Below are 25,191 nucleotides of genomic sequence, written 5' to 3'. Positions count from 1 at the left end.
GTGAATGTTCCAGTTGGACCTACGGCACAAGGATCTCAGAGTTCAAAGCTAAGGTGGCCTGTAACATAGCCAGAAGTCATTGTATCATAAAAGCTGCTACGGGGCCCACTGTAGCAGGGGCCCTGTCCTTGTACCCAGACAATTTTGAGTGGTGAGAACTTGTGCAAAGTATATGGTGGAGAGAAAAAAAAAAAGAATCCTTCTGGGAGACTTATTCTGCCTGTCCTCCATCTAAGGCCGGTTTCACACGTCAGTGGCTCCGGTACGTGAGGTGACAGTTTCCTCACGTACCGGAGCCACTGACACACGTAGACACAGTGAAATCAATGCATCTGTTCAGGTGTCATTGATTTTTTGCGGACCGTGTCTCCGTGTGCCAAACACTGAGACATGTCAGTGTTCGTGGGAGCGCACGGATTACACAGACCCATTAAAGTCAATGGGTCCGTGTAAAACACGTACCGCACACGGAAGTTGTCCGTGTGCAGTCCGTGTGCCGTGCAGGGGACAGCGCTACATTAAGCACTGTCCCCCCCCCCACTGGTGCTGAAGCCGCTATTCATATCTTCCCTGCAGCAGCGTTTGCTGTAGAGAAGATATGAATAATAGTGTTTAAAATATTGTTATTAAACTACTCACCCGGCTCCCTCGCTGGCTGGCGCTGCTTCCTGTCCTGGCCCCATCTTCTACTGTATGAGCGGTCACGTGGGGCCCGACCATTACAATCATGAATATGCGTCTCCACCTCCCATAGGGGTGGAGCCGCATATTCATTACTGTAAATGAGCGGCCCCACGTGACCGCTCATACAGTAGACGGTGCGGCCAGGACAGGAAGCAGCGCCAGCCAGCGAGGGATCCGGCTGAGTCTTTTAATAACCGTACCGGAATTATCTGGACGTGTGAGACTGCCCTAAGTAGATGTCCTGATGCCATATTGTGAGTTCCCCGGCAGTAGTTTGAGATCACACCTGCTAGCTGTTGAGGAATTACTACTTCAGCATTTCCTTCCTAGTGTAAAGAGTCATTTTCTCGTTATTCTCCTCTCTTGTCTGAGATAATACTCTTGGTTTACCGGTGCTGGGCAGATCTGGTTCTGTTGTCTCCCCGTGCGGACGGATCATGTGCCTGTATCTGGCCCAGGAGCAGTCACTTTGTGGGTGGCCGGCCCGACACCTCAGGTGTATGATATACTGCTCGTTGTTATCACATGGCGGCTGGGACAGCCTTCACCCGGTGGGTCTCTTGTACAGCTGCACTAGGTGCCATTCTACTAGAAAATTCTTGGTACACTGTGTGGTGGGGCCCCACAGCAGCATGCTACGCTTGCCGGGCCCCTAGTCCTTGGATATACAGACATGAGACTTCCCCTTGCAGCTCGTACCCTTGAGTACAGGCTCTTTCCGTCCTTGGTTGACACCGGGACTCCGTCATACAAGGCCAGAAGGCTTTGGTGGCTGAGATTCCATGTAACCCAATGCTTTCTGTCTCTGAGGCCACTGGGACCTTTCTGGTTCGATAACACTCGCATGTACTGAAATAGATGCTGCCTGAATCCTGGATTAATCCTTCCTTACCAGAGGACACTAAATCTGCAGCCTGTCATATCTCCTTTGCTGTGTTTCTGAGCGCAGCCTATTACTCCCTGTTATCAGCCGTTTCAGGCTGGAAAGGATTTTATTGATTTCATGTGTCCTCTGCAGTGCCCCCTTGTGGCAGATTCTCCTCTGTGCGGCTGGCTGGGACGTGCTTTGTATTCACAATTGCCGGATAATCTGAATTATTCAGGCTGCTGATTACACAGCAAGTGGAACATTTACCAACAAGTACACACGATTTCCATTCATATAACACAATGCTGTTGTTGTTACCAGTGAATGGAGGACTAGATGTCCCAGCAACCCCCCTGAATGCTGCGCAGCATATGACTCCACAGATGGCAAGCTGTAAATGACCTAAACCTGCTGTAATGGATTGAATGGCCCCGTGGCTGTCATTTTCCTTGATGTGGAAGATTCCATGCGATAGATTATGGATAATGACATTGTAGTGTTACCTGGCTCAGGAGACTGCAGAATTAAACATTCATGGAAAGTGTCTTTATTGCTGTGGTCGCTCTGATGCCCGGGGGTACTCGCCAGCTCTAATCGCTCTCATCCAGCACTACAGACAGAAGACCTCACACTCCTAATGGCATCTCGGCTCTGGTGATTATCTTGTCTAGAAAATGGAATAGACCTTTAACCCCTTTCTGCCATTGGACGTAATATTCCATCCATGTGGGGTGGGCCTTAATTCCCAAGGACGGAATATTACGTCCAGCGCGATCGGCCGCGCTCACGGGGGGAGCGCCGCCGATCGCGGCCGGGTGTCAGCTGCTTATCGCAGCTGACATCCGGCACTATGTGCCAGGAGCGGTCACGGACCGCCCCCGGCACATTAACTCCCGGCACACCGCGATCAAAGATGATCGCGATGTGCCGGCGGTGCAGGGAAGCATCGCGCAGGGAGGGGGCTCCCTGCGGGCTTCCCTGAGACCCCCGCAGCAACGCGATGGGATCGCGTTGCTCCGGGGGTCTCCTACCTCCCTCCCTGCAGTAAGTCCCGGATCCAAAATGGCCGCGGATCCGGGTCCTGCAGGGAGGGAGGTGGCTTACCAAGTGCCTGCTCAGAGCAGGCACTTGGTAACGCTGCACTGCTCTCAGACAGATCGGTGATCTGTCAGAGTGCTGTGCAAACTGGCAGATCACCGATCTGTATTGTCCCCCCCTGGGGCAAAGTAAAAAAGTTAAAAAAAAAATTTCCAAGTGTGTAAAAAAAAAAAAAAAAAAAAAAAAAAAAAAAAATCCTAAATAATGAAAAAAAAAAAAATATATTATTCCCATAAATACATTTCTTTATCTAAATAAAAAAAACAAAACAATAAAAGTACACATATTTAGTATCTCCGCGTCCGTAACGACCCGACCTATAAAACTGGCCCACTAGTTAACCCCTTCAGTAAACACCGTAAGAAAAAAACGAGGCAAAAAACAACGCTTTATTATCATACCGCCAAACATAAAGTGGAATAACACGCGATCAAAAAGACGGATATAAATAACCATGGTACCGCTGAAAGCGTCATCTTGTCCCGCAAAAAACGAGCCACCATACAGCGACAACAGCAAAAAAATAAAGTTATAGTCCTCAGAATAAAGCGATGCAAAAATAATTATTTTTTTCTATAAAATAGTTTTTATCGTATAAAAGCGCCAAAACATAAAAAAATGATATAAATGAGGTGTCGCTGTAATCGTACTGAACCGAAGATTAAAACTGCTTTATCAATTTTACCAAACGCGGAACGGTATAAACGCCTCCCCCAAAAGAAATTCATGAATAGCTGGTTTTTGGTCATTCTGCCTCACAAAAATCGGAATAAAAAGCGATCAAAAAATGTCACGTGCCCGAAAATGTTACCAATAAAAACGTCAACTCGTCCCGCAAAAAAACAAGACCTCACATGACTCTGTGGACTCAAATATGGAAAAATTATAGCTCTCAAAATGTGGTAACGCAAAAAATATTTTTTGCAATAAAAAGCGTCTTTCAGTGTGTGACGGCTGCCAATCATAAAAATCCGCTAAAAAACCCACTATAAAAGTAAATGAAAAAAATGTATTTATTTCCATTTTCCCATTAGGGTTAGGGCTAGGGCTAGGGCTAGGGTTAGGGCTAGGGCTAGGGCTAGGGTAATGGCTAGGGTTAGGGTTAAGGCTACAGTTAGGGTTGGGGCTAAAGTTAGGGTTAGGGTTTGGATTACATTTGCGATTGGGATTAGGATTAGGGGTGTGTCTGGGTTAGAGGTGTGGTTAGGGTTACCGTTGGGATTAGGGTTAGGGGTGTGTTTGGATTAGGGTTTGTTATAATTGGGGGGTTTCCACTATTTAGGCACATCAGGGGGATCTCCAAACGCGACATGGCGACCGATCTCAATTCCATCCAATTCTGCATTGAAAAAGTAAAACAGTGCTCCTTCCCTTCCGAGCTCTCCCGTGTGCCCAAACAGGAGTTTACCCCAACATATGGGGTATCAGCGTACTCAGGACAAATTGGACAACAACTTTTGGGGTCCAATTTCTCCTGTTACCCTTGGGAAAATACAAAACTGGGGGCTAAAAAATAATTTTTGTGGGAAAAAAAGAGATTTTTTATTTTCACGGCTCTGCGTTATAAACTGTAGTGAAACACTTGGGGGCTCAAAGTTCTCACAACACATCTAGATAAGTTCGTGGGGGGGTCTAGTTTCCAACATGGGGTCACTTGTGGGGGTTTCTACTGTTTAGGTATATTAGGGGCTCTGCAAACGCAATGTGACGCCTGCAGACCATTCCATTTAAGTCTGCATTCCAAATGGCGCTCCTTCCCTTCCGAGCCCTCCCATGCGCCCAAACGCTGGTTCACCCCACATATGGGGTATCAACGCACTCAGGACAAATTGGACAACAACTTTTGGGGTCCAATTTCTCCTTTTACCCTCGAGAAAATACAAAACTGGGGGCTAAAAAATAATTTTGAGGGGAAATTTTTTATTTTATTTTCACGGCTCTGCGTTATAAACTGTAGTGAAATACTTGGGGGCTCAAAGTTCTCACAACACATCTAAATAAGTTCCTTGGGGGGTCTAGTTTCCAATATGGGGTCACTTGTGGGGGGTTTCTACTGTTTAGGTACATTAGGGGCTCTGCAAACACAATGTGACGCCTGCAGACCATTCCATCTAAGTCTGTATTCCAAATGGCTCTCCTTCCCTTCCGAGCCCTCCCATGCGCCCAAACGCTGGTTCTCCCCCACATATAGGGTATCAGCGCACTCAGGACAAATTGCACAACAACTTTTGGGGTCCAATTTCTCCTGTTACCCTCAGGAAAATACAAAACTGGGGGCTAAAAAATTATTTTTGTGGGAAAAAAATTTTGTTTTATTTTTACGGCTCTGCATTATAAACTTCTGTGAAGCACTTGGTGGGTCAAAGTGCTCACCACACCTCTAGATAAGTTCCTTAGGGGGTCTACTTTCCAAAATGGTGTCACTTGTGGGGGGTTTCAATGTTTAGGCACATCAGTGGCTCTCCAAACGCAACATGGCGTCTCATCTCAATTCCTGTCAATTTTGCATTGAAAGGTCAAACGGCGCTCCTTCCCTTCCGAGCTCTCCCATGCGCCCAAACAATGGTTTACCCCCACATATGGGGTATCAGCTTACTCAGGACAAATTGTACAACAACTTTTGTGGTCCAATTTCTTCTCTTACCATTGGGAAAATAAAAAATTTGGGGCGAAAAGATAATGTTTGTGAAAAAAAATGATTTTTTATTTTTACGGTTCTGCATTATTAACTTCTGTGAAGCACTTGGTGGGTCAAAGTGCTCACCACACCTCTAGATAAGTTCCTTAGGGGGTCTACTTTCCAAAATGGTGTCACTTGTGGGGGGTTTCAATGTTTAGGCACATCAGTGGCTCTCCAAACGCAACATGGCGTCCCATCTCAATTCCAGTCAACTTTGCATTGAAAAGTCAAATGGCGCTCCTTCGCTTCCGAGCTCTGCCATGCGCACAAACTGTGGTTAACCCCCACATATGGGGTATCAGCGTACTCAGGACAAATTGTACAACAACTTTTGGGGTCCATTTTCTCCTGTTACCCTTGGCAAAATAAAACAAATTGGAGCTGAAGTAAATTTTTTGTGAAAAAAAGTTAAATGTTAATTTTTATTTAAACATTCCAAAAATTCCTGTGAAGCACCTGAAGGGTTAATAAACTTCTTGAATGTGGTTTTGAGAACCTTGAGGGGTGCAGTTTTTAGAATGCTGTCACACTTGGGTATTTTCTATCATATAGACCCCTCAAAATGACTTCAAATGAGATGTGGTCCCTAAAATAAAATGGTGTTGTAAAAATGAGAAATTGCTGGTCAACTTTTAACCCTTATAACTCCCTAACAAAAAAAAATTTTTGGTTCCAAAATTGTGCTGATGTAAAGTAGACATGTGGTAAATGTTACTTATTAAGTATTTTGTGTGACATATCTCTGTGATTTAATTGCATAAAAATTCAAAGTTGGAAAATTGCGAAATTTTCAAAATTTTCGCCAAATTTCCGTTTTTTTCACAAACGCAGGTAATATCAAAGAAATTTTACCACTATCATGAAGTACAATATGTCACGAGAAAACAATGTCAGAATCACCGGGATCCGTTGAAGCGTTCCAGAGTTATAACCTCATAAAGGGACAGTGGTCAGAATTGTAAAAATTGACCCGGTCCATAACGTGCAAACCACCCTTGGGGGTAAAGGGGTTAAGGCTGTGTGAACACGTTCCGGATTTTTCGCGCTTTTTTTCGCTATAAAAACTTGATAAAACCGCAAAAAAAAAAAAAAAACGCTCAAATTAAGCATCCTATTTTAAAAGAATGCAATCCGCATTTTGTATTCACATCCTGTGGTTTTTTTTTTTTTTTTCTGAGCGGAAACGCATTCCTGAAAAAAAACCCAGCATGTTCATTAATTTGCGGAATTGCAGGGATTCCGCACACATAGGAATGCATTGATCCGCTTACTTCCCGCATGGGGCTATGCCCACCATGCGGGAAGTAAGCGGATCATGTGCGGATGGTACCCAGAGTTGAGGAGAGGAGACTGTCCTCCACGGACTGAGCACCATATAATTGCTAAAAAAAAAAAAGAATAAAAAATCGTGATATACTCCCCTTCCGATGGCCCCTGGAGTCCTCCCGCCTCTCAGCGGTGCACACGGCACACTGGGATGCTGTGTGCGAAGGACCTGTGACGTCATCCCAGCTGCGTGCACCGCTAAGGAGATGGGGTGATGTTGGAAGGTGGGAACAACTATATATATATATTTTTTTTATTACTTTTAACATCATATCTTTTTACTATTGATGTTGCATAGGCAGCATCAATGGTAAAAAGTTGGTCACACTTGTCAATCACTATGTTTGACAAGTGTTACCAACCTGTCAATCAGTTTTCCAAGCGATGCTACAGATCGCTTGTAAAACGCTAGTGTTTAGCGGGAATGCGCATGCCAATTCCGCATGCGATATACCCACTGCAGGAGTTGCGTAATTGCCGCGGAAATTTCCGTGGCAATTCCGCAACGTGTGCACTTAGCCTAAAACTGATGCCCTCTAGGATGCAATATATGTTGTATGTACTAACCCTTACTTTGCCATACTCTAGTGACATCCAAAGCTGCATTCCCAGAATATCAGCAGTTCTGGTTGATGGTTAGTATTGTGCCCCATTCAGTGCACCAATCAGCCTGTAATATCTGGGCCTCTGTGTGGTACTACATTACTGCGCCCCCTAGTGGCAGGGCAGTGACTCTCCTCTATTTCAGAGTTGTCCAGCAATATCACTGAAGCCTAAGGCTACTTTCACACTTGCGTTTTCTGCTGTCCGTCGTGGTACAGCAAAATGACGTATCGACGGACGTCATGAAAATAGGGGAAAAAACGTGTGTGACGCATCCAGTGTAATGACGGATACGTCATCCACAAATTGCTGAGAAAAGAGAGAGAGAGCCGACGACGGGCAGCGCAGGGTTGATCGCTGACCGATTTTCTGACGTGCACAAAAAAATGTTCCTATGAACGTTTTCTCTGCACGACGGACCGCTATTTTACGACGGATCCAGTGCACAACGGATGGCCATCCGTCACAATCCTTCACTAATACAAGTCTATGGGAAAATGTAGGATCCTGCATTCACAAAAAACGACGGATTGTGACGGATTCAAAAAAAGTGTGAAAGTAGCCTAAGGCTACTAGCGTTTTTTGACGTACGTCGCAATGCGTCGTTTTGGGAAAAAAAAACGCATCCTGCAAAGTTGCCCACAGGATGCGTTTTTTTTTTTTCCATAGACTTGCATTAGCGACGCATTGTGACGTGTGGCCACACGTCCATCGTGCGACAGATGCGTCGTGTTTTGGCGCACCGTCGGCACAAAAAAACGTTGCATGTAACTTTTTTTGTGTCGTGTCCGCCATTTCCGACCGCGCATGCCGGTACTCCGCCCCCTCCTCCCCGGACATTACAATGGGGCAGCGGATGCGTTGTAAAGCTGCATCCGCTGCCCCGTTGTTCATTTTTTTTCAAGAAAGAAGAAGAAAATGTTCCAGCTTCTAGGTAAAATATACAATTTTTAATCCAACATATTAAAATAAGGAGACAACTCCTGGGACGGCATCATACACATAGTGGAGAGTCCTATATTTTACCTAGAAGATGGAACATTTTCTTCTCTACGTCACATCAGGACGGAGTTCCGGGCTTCTTACATCTCTTCGGTGAGCTGGCTTCTTTGCTTTCTATGTTAATTTTTTTCGCAGTTTGCGTCGGGCCGACGCATGGCGACAGCCCCGTACCGACGCTAGTGTGTAAGTAGCCTTAGTGAGATGCAGAGGTTGGCATTGTTGGCCCCCTAAGAGCCTGTGACATCTGCAGCAGTAAACGGGCAATGTAAATGTTGTGTTCTAGTCAGCCCTTACCATAAAGGCATCTTGCTTCCCGGCATCTCCCCATGGGCCTTATTTTAGAGCTTGGCTTCTTTTTCTGCTGGTGACGTGTTGGGTGATTCTGTACGTTTTGCAGAGACGCCACCTTCCTCCATTATTAGGCAGTGGAGCTGTGCCCAGATTCCTCCATCAGTGGTGTTTCACGGTGCCCCATGGGCATCACCATCCGCCGTATGTGCAGTGACTAATCCTCGGGGCCTACTCTCATGTATGCGGCATCGTAGCTAGCGACTTTTCCAGGGATGTGATGAAGAAGGCACTCTTGGGTGTGAAGATCTGGGGCGGCCTGCAGAGACAGAATACCAGGGTCTGATTTGGCAGTAAATATGGCAGACTGGAACATATGTTTTGTATAATGTTCGGCATTGCTGACCATGTCGCTGTATTTCGGCATTCTTTGTGTGGCAGACTGCTAAGATAGACGTGCTGCTGTGGCCGGGTCTTGGCTGGCCGGACAGGCAATACACTGGTGGCTGCTACTGCTTCTACATACTGGTTCCCAACAGGGGATGGAGAATGGCCTCCTGCTACACCGCTGCTATTGGTGCCCCGAGGCCTGGGCTGCCCTGCAATCCCGACTACGGTAAAGTGGGTGATTGTCTTGGTGGCCGTACAATGGGTACTTAGATGGTCGACTGTCCAGGACAATCACATGATGACGAATGCCGGGATCTGATTGGGTGCTTCTGCCAATTCGGGTGACATGAGCATGCTACTGATAACGTGGGTGTGTATGGTAACAGTGGGGTCCAATCCAGGGGAATCCAGTGGTTAAATAGCAATTCTACTTTGAGTATCAGTGCCACCCTGTGGGTTGTACACATTCGTTCTTCCTTTTCTACACCGGCCACTGATCCCTGACTCTCGTCCTTTTTTGCATCCCTGTAAAGCAAACTATTATATGTTCCCTTAGGGATTGTTACTCATGCAGTTGCCTGCATGTAGCAGTGCTGGTTCTGGTGCAGCACGTGATCACTTGTACCCAGACACAGCTTTGGGACCTCTCAGGCTATTGATATATTAATTGTTGCCCATGGAGATGTTTCCCTCGCTGCGTGCTGTGATTGGCTGCTGCCGCTGTGTTGCAGTGTGCGTGGGAAGAGAGGAGAGTTCCCTGCTTCTCCCACAGAGTCTGAGCTCAGTGAGCGCTCGCCCGGCTGTGCCACTGCCTTATCCCTGCTGTGCCGCTGCCTTATCCCTGCTGTGCCGCTGCCTTATCCCTCAGCTGTTCCTACAGGCAACATGAAAGCCATGTACCTGCTGCTTACAGAGTGGCTGTGCGCTCTGTGGTCGCTGGGCACCGGCTACCACCTGCACCACAGAGAGCCGGGGCACCGACACCATGGAGGTGAGTGCACGCCGCACAACTGCTACAGCCATCATCACACCAGGGGCTATGGAGGCTTTGGTTTTGTGGTTGTTGTTTTTTTAATTTTTTTAAGATAGAAAAAAGTAAATATAGTGACATTTTCTATTCTAATATTTTTGTTTTCTTAGCTTTAGAATATTTTTTTACAAGTGCAATTTGAAAGCATTTTAGCTTTTTTTATTAATATTCATCAGACATTCTTTGCATTTTCTGATGGCATCTAATTTTTCAGCTTTTTTTCCCTCAATTTGTCTGCCAAATGTCCTAAGTTTGGATTTTTCCATTTGTGCGTGGGCTTGTTTTTATCAGGATGAGTTGCACTTATTATTATTTTATTATTATCTATCATTTTTAGAGCACCATCGATTCCATGGTGCGGTACGTGAGAGGATTACATACAAATACAGGTGTGTCTCACAAAATTAGAATATCAAAGAGTTAACTTATTTCAGTTCTTCAATATAAGAAGTGAATCTCTTATATAGACTCATTACAAACAGAGTGATCTATTTCATGTGTTTATTTCTGTTAATGTTGATGATTATAGTTTACAAACAATGAAAACCCCAAAATCATTCTCTCAGTAAATTAGAAGAATTAACAAAAAACACCTGCAAAGGCTTCCTAAGCGTTTAAAAAGGTCCCTTAGTCTATTTCAGTAGCTCCACAATCATGGGGAAGACTGCTGACTTGACAGATGTCCAGAAGGCAGTCACTGACACCCTCCACAAGGAGGGTAAGCTACAAAAGGTCATTGCTAAAGAAGCTGGCTGTTCAGTGCTGTATCCAAGCATATTAATGGAAAGGTGAGTGCAAGAAAAAAGTGTGGTAGAGAAAGGTGCACAAGCAACCGGGATAACCGCAGCCTTGAAAGGATTGTTACAAAAAGGCCATTCGAAAATTTGGGGGAGATTCACAAGGAATGGACTGCTGCTGGAGTCATTGCTTCAAGAGCCACCACACACAGACGTATCCAGGACATGGGCTACAAGTGTAGCATTCGTTGTGTCAAGCCACTCATGACCAATAGACAACGCCAGAAGCGTCTTACCTGGGCCAAGGAGAAAAAGAACTGGACTGTTGCTCAGTGGTCCAGGGTGGTGTTTTCAGATGAAAGTAAATTCTGCATTTCATTTGGAAATCAAGGTCCCAGAATCTGGAGGAAGAGTGGAGAGGCCACAATCCAAGCTGCTGGAGGTCTAGTGTGAAGTTTCCACAATCAATGATGGTTTCAGGAGCCATGTCACCTGCTGGTGTAGGTCCACTGTGTTTTATCAAGGCCAAAGTCAGCGCAGCCGTCTACCAGGAAATTTTAGAGCACTTCCTGCTTCCCTCTGCCGAGAAGATTTTTGGAGATGGAAATTTCATTCTCCAGCAGGACTTGGCACCTGTCCACACTGCCAAAAGTACCAATACCTGGTTTACAAACAACAGTATCACTGGGCTTGATTGACCTGAAAACTCGCCTGACCTTATCCCCATAGAGAATCTATGGGGTATTGTCAAGAGGAAGATGAGACCCCAGACCCAACAATGCAGATGAGCTGAAGGCTGCTATCAAAGCAACCTGGGCTTCCATAACCCCTCAGCAGTGCCACAGGATGATCGCCTCCATACCACGCCACATTGATGCAGTAATTGATACAAAAGGAGCCCCGACCAAGTATTGAGTGCATTTACTGAACATACATTTCAGTAGGCCAACATTTCAGATGTTAAAATCATTTTTCATGATGGTGTTATAAAGTATTCTAATTTCCTGAGATAATGACTTTTGGGTTTTCATTGACTGTAAGCCATAATCATCAACATTAACGGAAATAAACACGTGAAATAGATCACTCTGTCTGTAATGACTCTATATATAATATGACTTTCACTTTTTGTATTGAAGAACTGAAATAAACTTTTTGATGATATTCTAATTTTGTGAGAAGCACCTGTATAAATGACAAACTATTGATGACAGACTGGGAGGACCCTATTATAGAGGGCACCATATAATACAATGAAAATGGCTCATTTTACCTATACTGCTGGCTCTGATCGCTACTGCTCACAGCAAGTGCTGGCCGAATACTGTTATTTCGCCCACATTTTATAGTGCAGGGTCCTCTCCGGATGCTGCTCTATACACCTGACGTGTTGGGAAGGGGTTAGGATATGGGCCGGGCCCTCCAGCCCCATGTGTAATTTGTTGTATCTGAGTTAAGGGTCGCGTGTGAGCCACCATAGGTCCCTATGTATCATTCTTGTAGGATAGACATATGCATAGCAGATCAGTAAAACCCCCTCACCTCCCTCCAGCGAACCTCTCAAATGCTTATATTTTCTGCAGTTTAATTATTAAGCTGATGAGAAGTTAACCCTTTCCCCGCTGAAGAGAACTGATACAAGAGAGCACTAGCATTCTTTCAAATAGTCTGTGTTTTCTCATTGTTACTTGGCCACATTGAAGGTTGACTCTGTGTAATTTTGCTGTTGACCAGCAGGGTGTGCTGCAGCGCTGCAGCTGAAGTGGAGGGTAGCTGGGGGGGGGGGTAATTCTGTAAGGGGGCTGCCTCACTGTGCAGTCCTGACCCTACTAACTAACTTACAGAGTTAAAAGTTAGGTGACTTTATAATATACTCTCTATTTTCAGCTGAGCGGCTGGCTCTCTAGGCCGACCAGACCTATGTTTTCAGACTGATGGTACTGATGTGTTTATTCTCGTAGAAGAGAGCGTAACTAAACCGCTCAATTATGAGAGGCGCAAGTCCAGCTCTCAGCTTCTGAACATAAAGAAATATTTGTATTCACTTACAGTAATCAGAAATCTTAAAAGTGGTAAAAGAATGAGAAGCAGAAGGATTGCACATTTTTCATGGTGCAATGGTTCATTTTACTTACATAAAACATGACCGTCCCTTTAACCCCCACAATCTCATTAATAGTTGTAAGACTGTCCCAAAAGTGTCAGACATTTAATTTAGTATCCTGTAAATGGAATTGTGCTTCCTGTAGTTACTATTAACCCCTAATCATGCTGCAGAGTTTCATCAAACACTAGTAAAGTTGTTTTTTGGGGGTATTTTGCCCCCTCACTTACACTTTTTTTTATTAGTATTATTTTTCATGCAAGCAGCCATGTGAGCTCTTGTCTTGAAAAAGTTTTGCAGGAAAATTTACTTTGCATTCAATTGATTTTAAGAGTAAAACGGATCAAATCTTTTTCCCCTTCCTCCCAAAACAAATTCAAATTTTTTTTTTCACTTTTTTTATTTTGTCTTTAACTTATGATCATCTATTTGCCACTTTATTTGACAGGTAGTTTTGTAGATACTAAATCATATCTATATTATTTTCAGAATAGCTAGGGTAGTACTCGTCTCCCCAATCCAGAAATGTACCATTAAAAGGTTTGTCCAACTTTGGGGGAGACTATTTATTTTTTATTTTTAAGGAAATATGTCACCTTTCAATCTGTGCGCATGTATCTCTTGCAAAGACAAGACCAGCCATACTGTTATATAGACAGTCTGTTCAGTTCTTCTGTTATCTAGAATATGAATCTATATACAAATCAGCCTGAAGTGCTTTCAGCGTGTTGAAGCACTTCCCAAGCCTTTGCCTGTCCGGCTCTATTCTATGTCTAGCGCTGACTTCTGCTTGAAGTCACAGATCAGCTGAGCTGTCAGTCAGTAGCTCAAGAATAGAGCCGGACTGACAGAGGCTTAAAAATGGTCCAGAGCACTTCGGCCTTATTTACTTATAGATTCAACGCAGATTTCGAGGCAGTGAGGGAAAAGAACAGACTGTCTAGTTGAAGGGATGGGATATAAATCGTATGGGGGGGGGGATCTTGTTACCTTTAATTTTAAATGCATGTGTCTGAGGCTAGAAATCATGTTTGTAGTTTTCTTTCTATATACCGTACTATGAATTGCACTCGGTCTGTCTAGTCATGGCTAGAGAATGAGTTAACTGAGGGTCTGTTAGTGAGCTCAGTCTGTACCCCTTTTATTTGTATTTTTCTTAATCCCTCTTGGCTGATTTGTGACCACTTCATCTGAATGAGAAGGGGATAAAAGAGCCAAACGGTACAACAATTTTAACGAACCCAATTATGTTTTTTTTTTTTTTTTTTTTAAACTTTTGCCCCGAACACATTTTAAGTTAAAAAATCAAAAATAAATGTCCACAAGGTGGAAAAAAGTAAAATAAAGCAGTTCACAGGACGCTTTGATAGCTGAGCAATGTACTTGACTGTCCCTGGGGGAACAGCTGACTGTCCGCTGTATACGTGAGCCAACAGATGATTTTGAGGGAGGAGGATCTATTTTATTTTACTTATAGCGCCATTAATTCTGTAGCACTTTACAGACGACATCATCGCTGTCCCCACTGGGACTCACAATCTCCATCTCTTATCAGTTTGTGTTTGGAGTGTGGGGGGAAACCGGGGAACCCGCGCAAACACAGGGAGAACATACTTGTAGCATACCTTGGTGGTATTTGAACCTAGCGCTGTAAGGCCACCGTGCCAGCCCCTGAGCCGCCGTGCTGCTCATATTGAAAGTCAGTGCCCAATCCTTTTGTTTTACTGGTAATAAGCCCCTGCCTCAGGTATCTGACAAGTTTACTGACTCTGTAGTGATGGCCGAAAGTGGTCAGATAAGGTGTTATATGAGCATGCTCGCTCGTGTGCTAACAGTACCTTCGGCATGCTCGAATATTATGTTTGAGTCCCCGCAGCTGCATGTACGCGGATTGTAGTCCCTGCATGTGTCGTGGCTGTCGAACCGCCTTGAGACATGCAGCCGCAGTGACTCAAACATTTCGAGCACGCCTGAAGTCACTTGGTTAGCTCGCAAAGCGTGATCCGATAGCTCCTTATCCGAGCACTTTCGCTCATCACTATTGACCAGCCCACTGACTATCCTCTATGGTAGCCATGTATTCCATAGTTGCCTTCTACCTGAGAGGTTTGGCCAGCCTGTCTCTGTTTGGCCAGCAAATACTGATTGTCTTCTAATATGTCTGCAGAGAGGTGAGAACTGCTTATCCTTTGATCACAAGTTAATGAGAAGACAAACATCTCACCTGAGGCCATGTCCATTGTGTCATCTGATAGAAATCTTATCCGAACCAAACCTTTACATAAAGACTCTATCCTTATCCAAATGTAACAAAATTATATTGAGGCAAGCATGTTCAAATAATTATGAAATTTTGTCGCAATATGGATGTAAAGTAACAGACATAGCGGACTAATGACGAGACAAACTGCCAACAATGTAAATACAAAAAAAAAACGAACAAGCAGCCATATAGTTCCATAAAAAATCTAAATTTTATTAAATCACAATAAAACCTACGGTATATGAGCAGGTACAGGAGATACAAAACAGGGGAATAAATATGTGCTACAATGGCCCATGGCTGATGATTACTGGATATGTGAACATAGCCTTACATCTGATTCTGGCAAGTGTCAATGCCCTCCTGTGCCCGTAGGGCCCATTTCACAGTGCCCTCCATACAGTGCATGTGCCAGTCACACCAAATTCTAGGTTCTATCACAGCAGCTCAATCTGTTATGTGCCAGCGCCATGGAAATGGGCCAGCGGGTCCCTTCCTACACCCAATTGTACTTCCCCAATGTGATTAATGGTGCCCATGACCTTGTTACTGCAGCCAGGAGCCCAGGAAGGCCCTCGTGTCTATGCCTGTAATTGTACAATACACTGCAATACTATAGTAATGCAGTGTATTGTACAAGCGATTAAAGACTCCTAGAGGCACATATATATATATATATATTAACAATTCTCATCATCCCCTTGTTTTCCCTCACGTGTACTTATTCTATATTCTATACTAATAAAACCTCTTCCTATTCATCACCAAAATTAAAAAAAATAGAAATAAATCTTAATTGTAAAATTACTGTTTAACCTTCGTCCGGGTGAGTAGGTACAATTGTAACTATTCCGTTTTAAAATTGCAATAACTTTTTTTTTTCGAAAAGCCGCAGAGGGCTGAAATTTCGTGACATCTCTGCAGTTTTGGTCCAGAATATATTGGCCAAATTTCAATAAAATATATATGAAGGTACAATTGTACCTCTGCAGCCTGTTAACGTTGTAAAATTATGCAGCCTGACGAAGGTTAACGTCATTCCTGTCTCAAAAATGGAACATGGTATGTCAGGTAGGCTTGGAGTGTTCCTTTAAATATGGATACAGAAAAATATTTCTTAGTACTGTCACCTTTTATTTTTCTATGTATTGGCTATCGGCCATTGACAACTCTCAAATTTTAATATTTTGCATTAAATGCGGTCATTCTTCCACTTGGCCACTAGAGGCAGCATTCACTAGGATCTGCAGCCCATTGCTCCATTGCCTTCTTGGCTCTTTCTATTGTGTTTAGGTGAATAGATCAGTGTCACCTCCCCCGAGTTGCACTCTATTGGTATAACATGTTTGCTAAACACAGCTATGAGCAAGAAATGTTACACCCCCTGTATTCATCCCAGAGGGGGGCACAGGCAGCTCTTTTCTCAAACCATTTGCCTTGTTCTTGAGGGACATTTCCCAAAACTCGTTACCATCTGTACAGGTCTTGTTCACCTATTGAGCTGCAGGAAGGAGGGTTATTTGCTCAGTTTTGTAGAGGCAGGTGTGATGTGTTAATGAAAACGGACCCCCACAGACTGCAGCTCTTCAGCCAGACATCATTATTTTCCCAAATATACAAAACTAATTGGCTCATGGCACCAATATTGTATTCTAGAGTCTTCTGAAATTACATTACCTTTTCAGTGCAATCAAGTCTAGGTGATACTGAAACAAGTGATGGGGAGTGCGCGCACAAGGCTTTACTTGCCCCAAGGGGTCTTTACTCCATGGAGCCATGCCAGGAAGGCTTTTCAAGTGGGGAAACATGGCTATACTTGGAAAGGGGACTTAAAACTAGAGGAGAAAAGAAATTTTTGGGGAAGCAAGTCATTATTTGCGGGTGGCTGGAGCCGTAGTATGGTGATACTAGTATTGACGGTATTGAGCAGAGCTGTACTTGGGTGAACAAGTCTTTAAGAGGCAGCGGGATGATATTTGAGGGAGCAGACCTGTTCTCATTGTAGCAAGAATTTTTTGGGGGACAGGGAGTTGGGCTCCTTACCTTAAGGTACCGTCACACTCAGCGACGCTGCAGCGATATAGACAACGAGCCGATCGCTGCAGCGTCGCTGTTTAGGTTGCTGTAGAGACGTCAAACACAGCAACTCCAGAACGATGCAGGAGCGATCCAGTGACGTAACGGCGACTCACTTATCGTTCTTGCTGGTTGTTAGCTCCATGTAAAACATTGCTAGCATCGTTGCTTTTGCTGTCAAACATGACAATACACTCCGACCTGACGACCAAATAAAGTTGTGGACTTCTAGCTCCGACCAGCGATGGCACAGCTGGATCCAGATCGCTGCTGCGTGTCAAACACAACGAGATCGCTATCCAGGACGCTGCAACGTCACGGATCGTTGTCGTTCTCGTTGTAAAGTTGCTGAGTGTGACGGTACCTTTATTAGGGTAGTGTATCCCAAACTCATGTCCTCATGGCCCCCCACAGGTCATGGTTTCTGGATTTCCATAGCATTGCACATGTGGTGACAAGCAATCAGGAATTCTCTCACCTGTGCTATACTGTAGAAAGCCTGAAAACATGACCTTGGCGGGCCATGATGACTAAAGTTTGGGAAACACTGCCTTAGGGATGGAGTTGTAGATATGAAAGCAGAGCAATTCTTAAGAATGTAGAGCTATATTTCAAGTAGGTGTGTGCTTGGAGTGGCAGGGCAATATTTGTGTTCTTTGGGAAAAACTTGGTAAGCAAGGCCTCTGCCTTTTTTGGCCTGGGGCCGGGCTTCTGCCCTTTTTGGCCAGGAGACCTGGGGCCGGGCTTCTGCCCTTTTTGGCCAGGAGGCCTGGGGCTGGGCCTCTGCCCTTTTTGGCCAGTTGGCCTGGGGCTGGGCCTCTGCCCTTTTTGGCCAGTTGGCCTGGGGCTGGGCCTCTGCCCTTTTTGGCCAGTTGGCCTGGGGCTGGGCCTCTGCCCTTTTTGGCCAGTTGGCCTGGGGCTGGGCCTCTGCCCTTTTTGGCCAGTTGGCCTGGGGCTGGGCCTCTGCCCTTTTTGGCCAGTTGGCCTGGGGCTGGGCCTCTGCCCTTTTTGGCCAGTTGGCCTGGGGCTGGGCCTCTGCCCTTTTTGGCCAGTTGGCCTGGGGCCGGGCCTCTGCCCTTTTTGGCCAGTTGGCCTGGGGCCGGGCCTCTGCCCTTTTTGGCCAGTTGGCCTGGGGCCCGGCCTCTGCCCTTTTTGGCCTGGGGCCGGGCCTCTGCCCTTTTTGGCCTGGGGCCGGGCCTCTGCCCTTTTTTGGCCGGGAGGCCTGGGTCCGGCAGGGCTGTGGATTCAGTAAGCCAAATCACCAACTCTGACTCCACAGCCCTGATTCGCTACTGCACATGTAAATAAAGTGCAGCACAGACTCATCTAAATTAAAAGCCGAGATCCTTATATCAGGAACAGGAAAGACATTTACCAACAATTTTGACCACGTGTATATCTGGGGAGGTGAGAGTCTGTCCAGAATATCTGGCGGGGCACTGTGCCTGGTCGCCATAGAGGCTGCACCAGTGCGCAGAGGTATTTACCAGCAGCACCTTGCGCTGTATAATGTTTTATGGCTGCTTCCTAACCACAGATGCTCCTTTCTCTGCTCCTCTCAAATTTATTACCTTGCACATCCTCTGCTCTGGTGACAACAGCTTCTCCCATCCACCTGCAGCCTACACGTGGCTATGATGCTCAGGGAGCAGGGAAGTGACAACTATCCTATGTACATATAGCGAATGTTGTGGTTGTCATACTCCCTCTTTCCCTAGCCTGCTGCAGTTGAGTTACTTGATGGAGCCCCCCTATTAGGCTGGTATTCAGCAACACTATCTTTGGCCAGCTGATTCATAAAATGGAGATCTTGCTCCAGAAGACGAGGGAACATAATAGGAGTAGTAGCTTTGGTACAGGTTCGGGAGCAGTGCTATGCATGTGTACTCGTATATCAAAAAAGAAATAGTTTGACGGCACTGCTAATGGGCGATATTACCACATCCACGGTTGATACCCTCTAAGTTAGACCGCAGCTGTGAACTCTGGGTGCTCATCCAGAAAAACAGTACATAATATGTGCAGCAAAAAGAAGAAAAAATATGGATAGCACTCACCGGTCCTTAAAACGTCATGTTTTTTTCAAAAACCTAAAACATTGTGGCTAGGAGAACAGGTTGTTGCGACAGCCGTTTCGTGCTACACGGCGCCGTGTAGTGTGAATCGGCCGTCGTTGGCACTGGCTCGCACATCCTATGAAACTGTTCTCCTAGCCATGATATTTTCGGTTTTTGAATAAAGCATGAAGTTTTAAGGACCGGTGAGTGCTATCCATATTTTTTTTCTTCTTTTTGCTGCACATACTATGCATTTGTATACAGGCCCCTATAGGTCTTATTCAGCATGCACAAAGAACCCCCTTTTCCTTGCTGACTTGTTAGACTGGGTTTTTAGGAACACATTTCTCATCTATTGATCATCCCTGCTTCTGTCTCCTCTACCATCCTTTAATAATTGGGGGTTTGGGTTGGGCTATGGAGGGGTAGAGCCATCCTTATCTTTTATCCACACATCTTCTGCTTGTGGGACAAGTCACATGAGAGGTGCTCACCTCGAGGCTTTTGATGAGTATTTGAAGGCTTGAGGTGGCTTCTTCATTTACAGCTTTAATCAGACAATTCATCTTCGGCAGGGAGGACATGAGCAGCATACAGACCCCAATGAAGGGTTAAGTCACTGACTCCTAATCCATAGTAATTGCCTATAAGATCCTGTGGTTCAAGTGTGTACCTAATGATGCGTGACGGACATTGATGGTATTCATTTCCCTCTACCCTCACAAATCCAGCAAATTCAGCTAAGCCTCCAGTTGTAATGACACCGTAAAGGAAGCCATTAGCCATAGTAGCTGATGCTACCAGGGGGGACAAGCACTTTACTCCTCACACCTCAGCATACACCAGAGGCCCACTGCTCAGTTGCAGCCAGTATCTCTTCCATCTCCCGCTGCCATCTCCGTTGTATCTCTTCCATCTCCCGTCCCCTTTCCGGTATCTCTTCCATCTCCCGCTGCTGTCCCCTTGCCGGTATCTCTTCCATCTTGCGCTGCTGTCCCCTCGCCGGTATCTCTTCCATCTCCCGTTGCTGTACCCTCGCTGGTATCTCTTCCATCTCTCTCTCTGCCATCCCCTCGCTGGTATCTCTTCCATCTCACGCTGCTGTCCCCTCACCGGTATCTCTTCCATCTCCCGTTGCTGTCCCCTCGCCGGTATCTCTTCCATCTCGCGTTGCTGTCCCCTTGCCGGTATCTCTTCCATTTCCTGTTGCTGTCCCCTCGCTGGTATCTCTTCCATCTCCCGTTGCTGTCCCCTCGCCGGTATCTCTTCCATCTTCCATGGGTTAGTAACTGGCTTAGTGATAGAAAGCAGAGGGTGGTTATAAATGGTATAGTCTCTAACTGGGTCGCTGTGACCAGTGGGGTACCGCAGGGGTCGGTATTGGGACCTGTTTTCTTCAACATATTCATTAATGATCTGGTAGAAGGTTTACACAGTAAAATATCGTTATTTGCAGATGATACAAAACTATGTAAAGCAGTTAATACAAGAGAAGATAGTATTCTGCTACAGATGGATCTGGATAAGTTGGAAACTTGGGCTGAAAGGTGGCAGATGAGGTTTAACAATGATAAATGTAAGGTTATACACATGGGAAGAAGGAATCAATATCACCATTACACACTGAACGGGAAACCACTGGGTAAATCTGACAGGGAGAAGGACTTGGGGATCCTAGTTAATGATAAACTTACCTGGAGCAGCCAGTGCCAGGCAGCAGCTGCCAAGGCAAACAGGATCATGGGGTGCATTAAAAGAGGTCTGGATACACATGATGAGAGCATTATACTGCCTCTGTACAAATCCCTAGTTAGACCGCACATGGAGTACTGTGTCCAGTTTTGGGCACCGGTGCTCAGGAAGGATATAATGGAACTAGAGAGAGTACAAAGGAGGGCAACAAAATTAATAAAGGGGATGGGAGAACTACAATACCCAGATAGATTAGCGAAATTAGGATTATTTAGTCTAGAAAAAAGACGACTGAGGGGCGATCTAATAACCATGTATAAGTATATAAGGGGACAATACAAAGATCTCGCTGAGGATCTGTTTATACCAAGGAAGGTGACGGGCACAAGGGGGCATTCTTTGCGTCTGGAGGAGAGAAGGTTTTTCCACCAACATAGAAAAGGATTCTTTACTGTTAGGGCGGTGAGAATCTGGAATTGCTTGCCTGAGGAGGTGGTGATGGCGAACTCAGTCGAGGGGTTCAAGAGAGGCCTGGATGTCTTCCTTGAGCAGAACAATATTGTATCATACAATTAGGTTCTGTAGAAGGACGTAGATCTGGGGATTTATTATGATGGAATATAGGCTGAACTGGATGGACAAATGTCTTTTTTCGGCCTTACTAACTATGTTACTATGTTACTATCTCCCGTTGCTGTCCCTTCGCCGGTATCTCTTCCATTTCCTGTTTCTGTCCCCTCGCCAGTATCTCTTCCATCTCCCGTTGCTGTTCCCTCGCCGGTATCTCTTCCATCTCCCGTTGCTGTCCCCTCGCCGGTATGTCTTCCATCTCCCGTTGCTGTCCCCTCGCCGGTATCTCTTCCGTCTTCCGTTGCTGTCCCTTCGCCGGTATCTCTTCCATTTCCCGTTGCTTTCCCCTCGCCGGTATCTCTTCCATCTCCCGTTGCTGTTCCCTTGCCGGTATCTCTTCCATCTCCCGTTGCTGTCCCCTCGCCGGTATGTCTTCCATCTCCCGTTGCTGTCCCCTCGCCGGTATCTCTTCCGTCTTCCGTTGCTGTCCCTTCGCCGGTATCTCTTCCATTTCCCGTTGCTTTCCCCTCGCCGGTATCTCTTCCATCTCCCGCTGCCGTCCCCTTGCCGGTATCTCTTCCATCTCCCGCTGCCGTCCCCTTGCCGGTATCTCTTCCATCTCCCGCTGCCGTCCCCTTGCCGGTATCTCTTCCATCTCCCGTTGCTGTCCCTTCGCCGGTATCTCTTCCATTTCCCGTTGCTGTCCCCTCGCCGGTATCTCTTCCATCTCCCGTTGTTGTCCCCTCGCCGGTATCTCTTCCATCTCCCGTTGCTGTCCCCTCGCCGGTATCTCTTCCATCTCCCGTTGCTGTCCCCTCGCTGGTATCTCTTCCATCTCCCGTTGCTGTCCCCTCGCCGGTATCTCTTCCATCTCGCGTTGCCGTCCCCTTGCCGGTATCTCTTCCATTTCCCGTTGCTGTCCCCTCGCCGGTATCTCTTCCATCTCCCGTTGCTGTCCCCTCGCCGGTATCTCTTCCATCTCCCGTTGCTGTCCCCTCGCCGGTATCTCTTCCATCTCCCGTTGCTGTCCCCTCGCCGGTATCTCTTCCATCTCCCGTTGCTGTCCCCTCGCCGGTATCTCTTCCATCTCCCGTTGCTGTCCCCTCGCCGGTATCTCTTCCATCTCCCGTTGCTGTCCCCTCGCCGGTATCTCTTCCATCTCCCGTTGCTGTCCCCTCGCCGGTATCTCTTCCATCTCCCGTTGCTGTCCCCTCGCCGGTATCTCTTCCATCTCCCGTTGCTGTCCCCTCGCTGGTATCTCTTCCATCTCCCGTTGCTGTCCCCTCGCCGGTATCTCTTCTCTCTCCCGCTGGGAGAAATCGGTCAAAGGCGCAACGGGAATCATCTGATTTCCAGCGGCATCTTCTAAGTATACGTTCTCTGATATGCCAGACGGTTGCAGTGAAAAAATGGCAATTGTGCACCAGACTCTGATTTTTGGCAGCATGAATCAAATGATCCCGTTGCTGTCCCCTCGCCGGTATCTCTTCCATCTCCCGCTGCCGTCTCCTCGCCGGTATCTCTTCCATCTCCCGCTGCCGTCCCCTTGCCGGTATCTCTTCCATCTCCCGCTGCCGTCCCCTTGCCGGTATCTCCTCCATCTCCCGTTGCTGTCCCCTTGCCGGTATCTCTTCCATCTCCCGTTGCTGTCCCCTCGCCGGTATCTCTTCCATCTCCCGTTGCTGTCCCTTCGCCGGTATCTCTTCCATTTCTCGTTGCTGTCCCCTCGCCGGTATCTCTTCCATCTCCCGTTGCTGTCCCCTCGCCGGTATCTCTTCCATCTCCCGTTGCTGTCCCCTCGCCGGTATCTCTTCCATCTCCCGTTGCTGTCCCCTCGCCGGTATCTCTTCTCTCTCCCGCTGGAAGAAATCGGTCAGAGGCGCAACGGGAATCATCTGATTTCCAGCTGCATCGTCTAAGTATACGTTCTCTGATATGCCAGACGGTTGCAGTGAAAAAATGGCAATTGTGCACCAGACTCTGATTTTTGGCAGCATGAATCAGATGATCGCTTCTCTTTACATTGGTGTGATTGCCTGTGCATGCAAGCCCTGGTTCACCTCGCCCTCGCCCTGCTGAAGGGCCCCATGATCGTCCCCTTAGTCCTCTTGTGACTGGACTGTATAAGAGAGCGTTACTTCTTACTGTGGTACTGATATATCTTTATATTTTATAAATATTTACCTTTTATGTATGTATTTATTTTTTCTACATGAAAATAATATATAAAAATCATCCCCTTTTTTACCAGTTAATAAATAAGCAGATTTGGAATCATTACATCTGTGATAGTGCGCTGTAAAACAAATAGTTTAAACTATACAGTAAACTGTATAATGATGAAGGAAAGGGAAAATGCCAAAGTTGCAATTTTTTTGGTTACCTCTTCTTCCTAACAACAAATTGCAATAGTTATATGTACCCGAAAATATTACCAATAAAACTGTTTTGGGCATGCGAAAAAAAAGGAGCCCAACAATGGCTCCATCAGCTGGGGAAAAAAACTTACTGGTCTCAAAAATGGCAACACAAACCAGATTTATTTATTTGTGACTACACTTTCGTTAATTGCCAATATCGGACCGACCTGGAGAAAGATGTGCCCGAGTCATTTCTACCACACAATGGACACCATTAAAACCAAACCAAAATACAATGGCCAAATAGCATCCTTTTTTTTTATTCACAGCACTTGAAATTTTTTCTAAGTGCTGTGAAAAAGAAGTGGAGGAAAAAGCAGGAGTGCAAAAATGAAAATAGTCCAAGTGGATGTTTGCATCTGCGTTTGTAATAACTTGGCGTTTCTTTTACTGTCTGTGTCTTTCAGTGAAGGTGAGCAGCCCAGAAGACGTCATCGACTACCTGGCGTCCATGCTGGAGAAGCAGAACCCGCGTCTCCCAGAATATGCACAGCAAGGTTAGCAATGCGCAGGCCGTCGGATCGCTGTGGTTGCACCAAGTGAAGCATTTTGCTTTTCCATTTTGTCACTTTTGTATGCCACCTCAATTTCTCGTTTGCTGTCTGTGAATTTGAACATGGGAGTTTGCTACAAATGTGTCTGGTCATTCATCTTCATTACTTTGACTTCTGTCCATTACATCAGCCCCTTCTATAACACTGCTGATCTTTAGGGTTAGTGGCTCTTTAAAGTCATCATCCTCTACAGGCCTGTGGGCAATCAGCACAGGGGATGCTGTAAATCTAATATGCAGATTGTTGTCTTATTAATCAGTCACAGAGCCCCTAATTATCCGCTTGTGTGCATCCACTCAGGATAAATGGAGCATGACCGCAGGAACACAGGCAGTGTAAACGCTGTCAGCGGCACGGGGTCACTTCCAGCCTGTGGAGGGTACTGGCCTGTAGCCACACGTCCCCATACAGATTTCTATAATAACCACCCAATCACTACTAAGCCTTCTACACAGGAAGATGGAATGTTGTAAAGGAGGATCAATTGATTATGTAGGAAGTCAGATCAGGGCTTATTTTCTTACATGATGCAATAATTATATGGAACTTTGTCGGCAGCACACCCCGTTCACAAGAGGTGGATGTGCTGCCGTCCAACAGGGATTTTTTTTTTTGAGGTTGGCATAAAATGTATGATTAGCAATAATCAAGTGAATTATCACTGACCTGGTTTACATGGGGCCATGATCACGACTCCTTGATCTCACTAATGATCATTCTGACGATCATCACCCTGTATTTAATTCTGG

The 25,191-nt window shown here is 45.9% G+C and overlaps 1 protein-coding gene across 1 annotated transcript in view; it reads left to right on the top strand.

Annotated features, from left to right (window-relative positions):
• Positions 1-25,191, top strand: part of NPDC1 (neural proliferation, differentiation and control 1) — a 124,473-nt gene that overhangs the window by 63,938 nt on the left and 35,344 nt on the right. The window contains exon 3 of the mRNA XM_069747629.1: positions 24,296-24,385. Within this exon, the coding sequence (XP_069603730.1) occupies positions 24,296-24,385 (90 nt within the window). The remainder of the gene's footprint in view (positions 1-24,295; positions 24,386-25,191) is intronic.

This window comes from Ranitomeya imitator, chromosome 2 (genome assembly GCF_032444005.1).
Source record: "Ranitomeya imitator isolate aRanImi1 chromosome 2, aRanImi1.pri, whole genome shotgun sequence".
In the NCBI taxonomy this organism is placed as follows: Eukaryota; Metazoa; Chordata; class Amphibia; order Anura; family Dendrobatidae; genus Ranitomeya; species Ranitomeya imitator.
The sequence above is the reverse complement of the archived record's forward strand: the minus strand, read 5'-3'. Positions and strand labels throughout refer to the sequence as shown.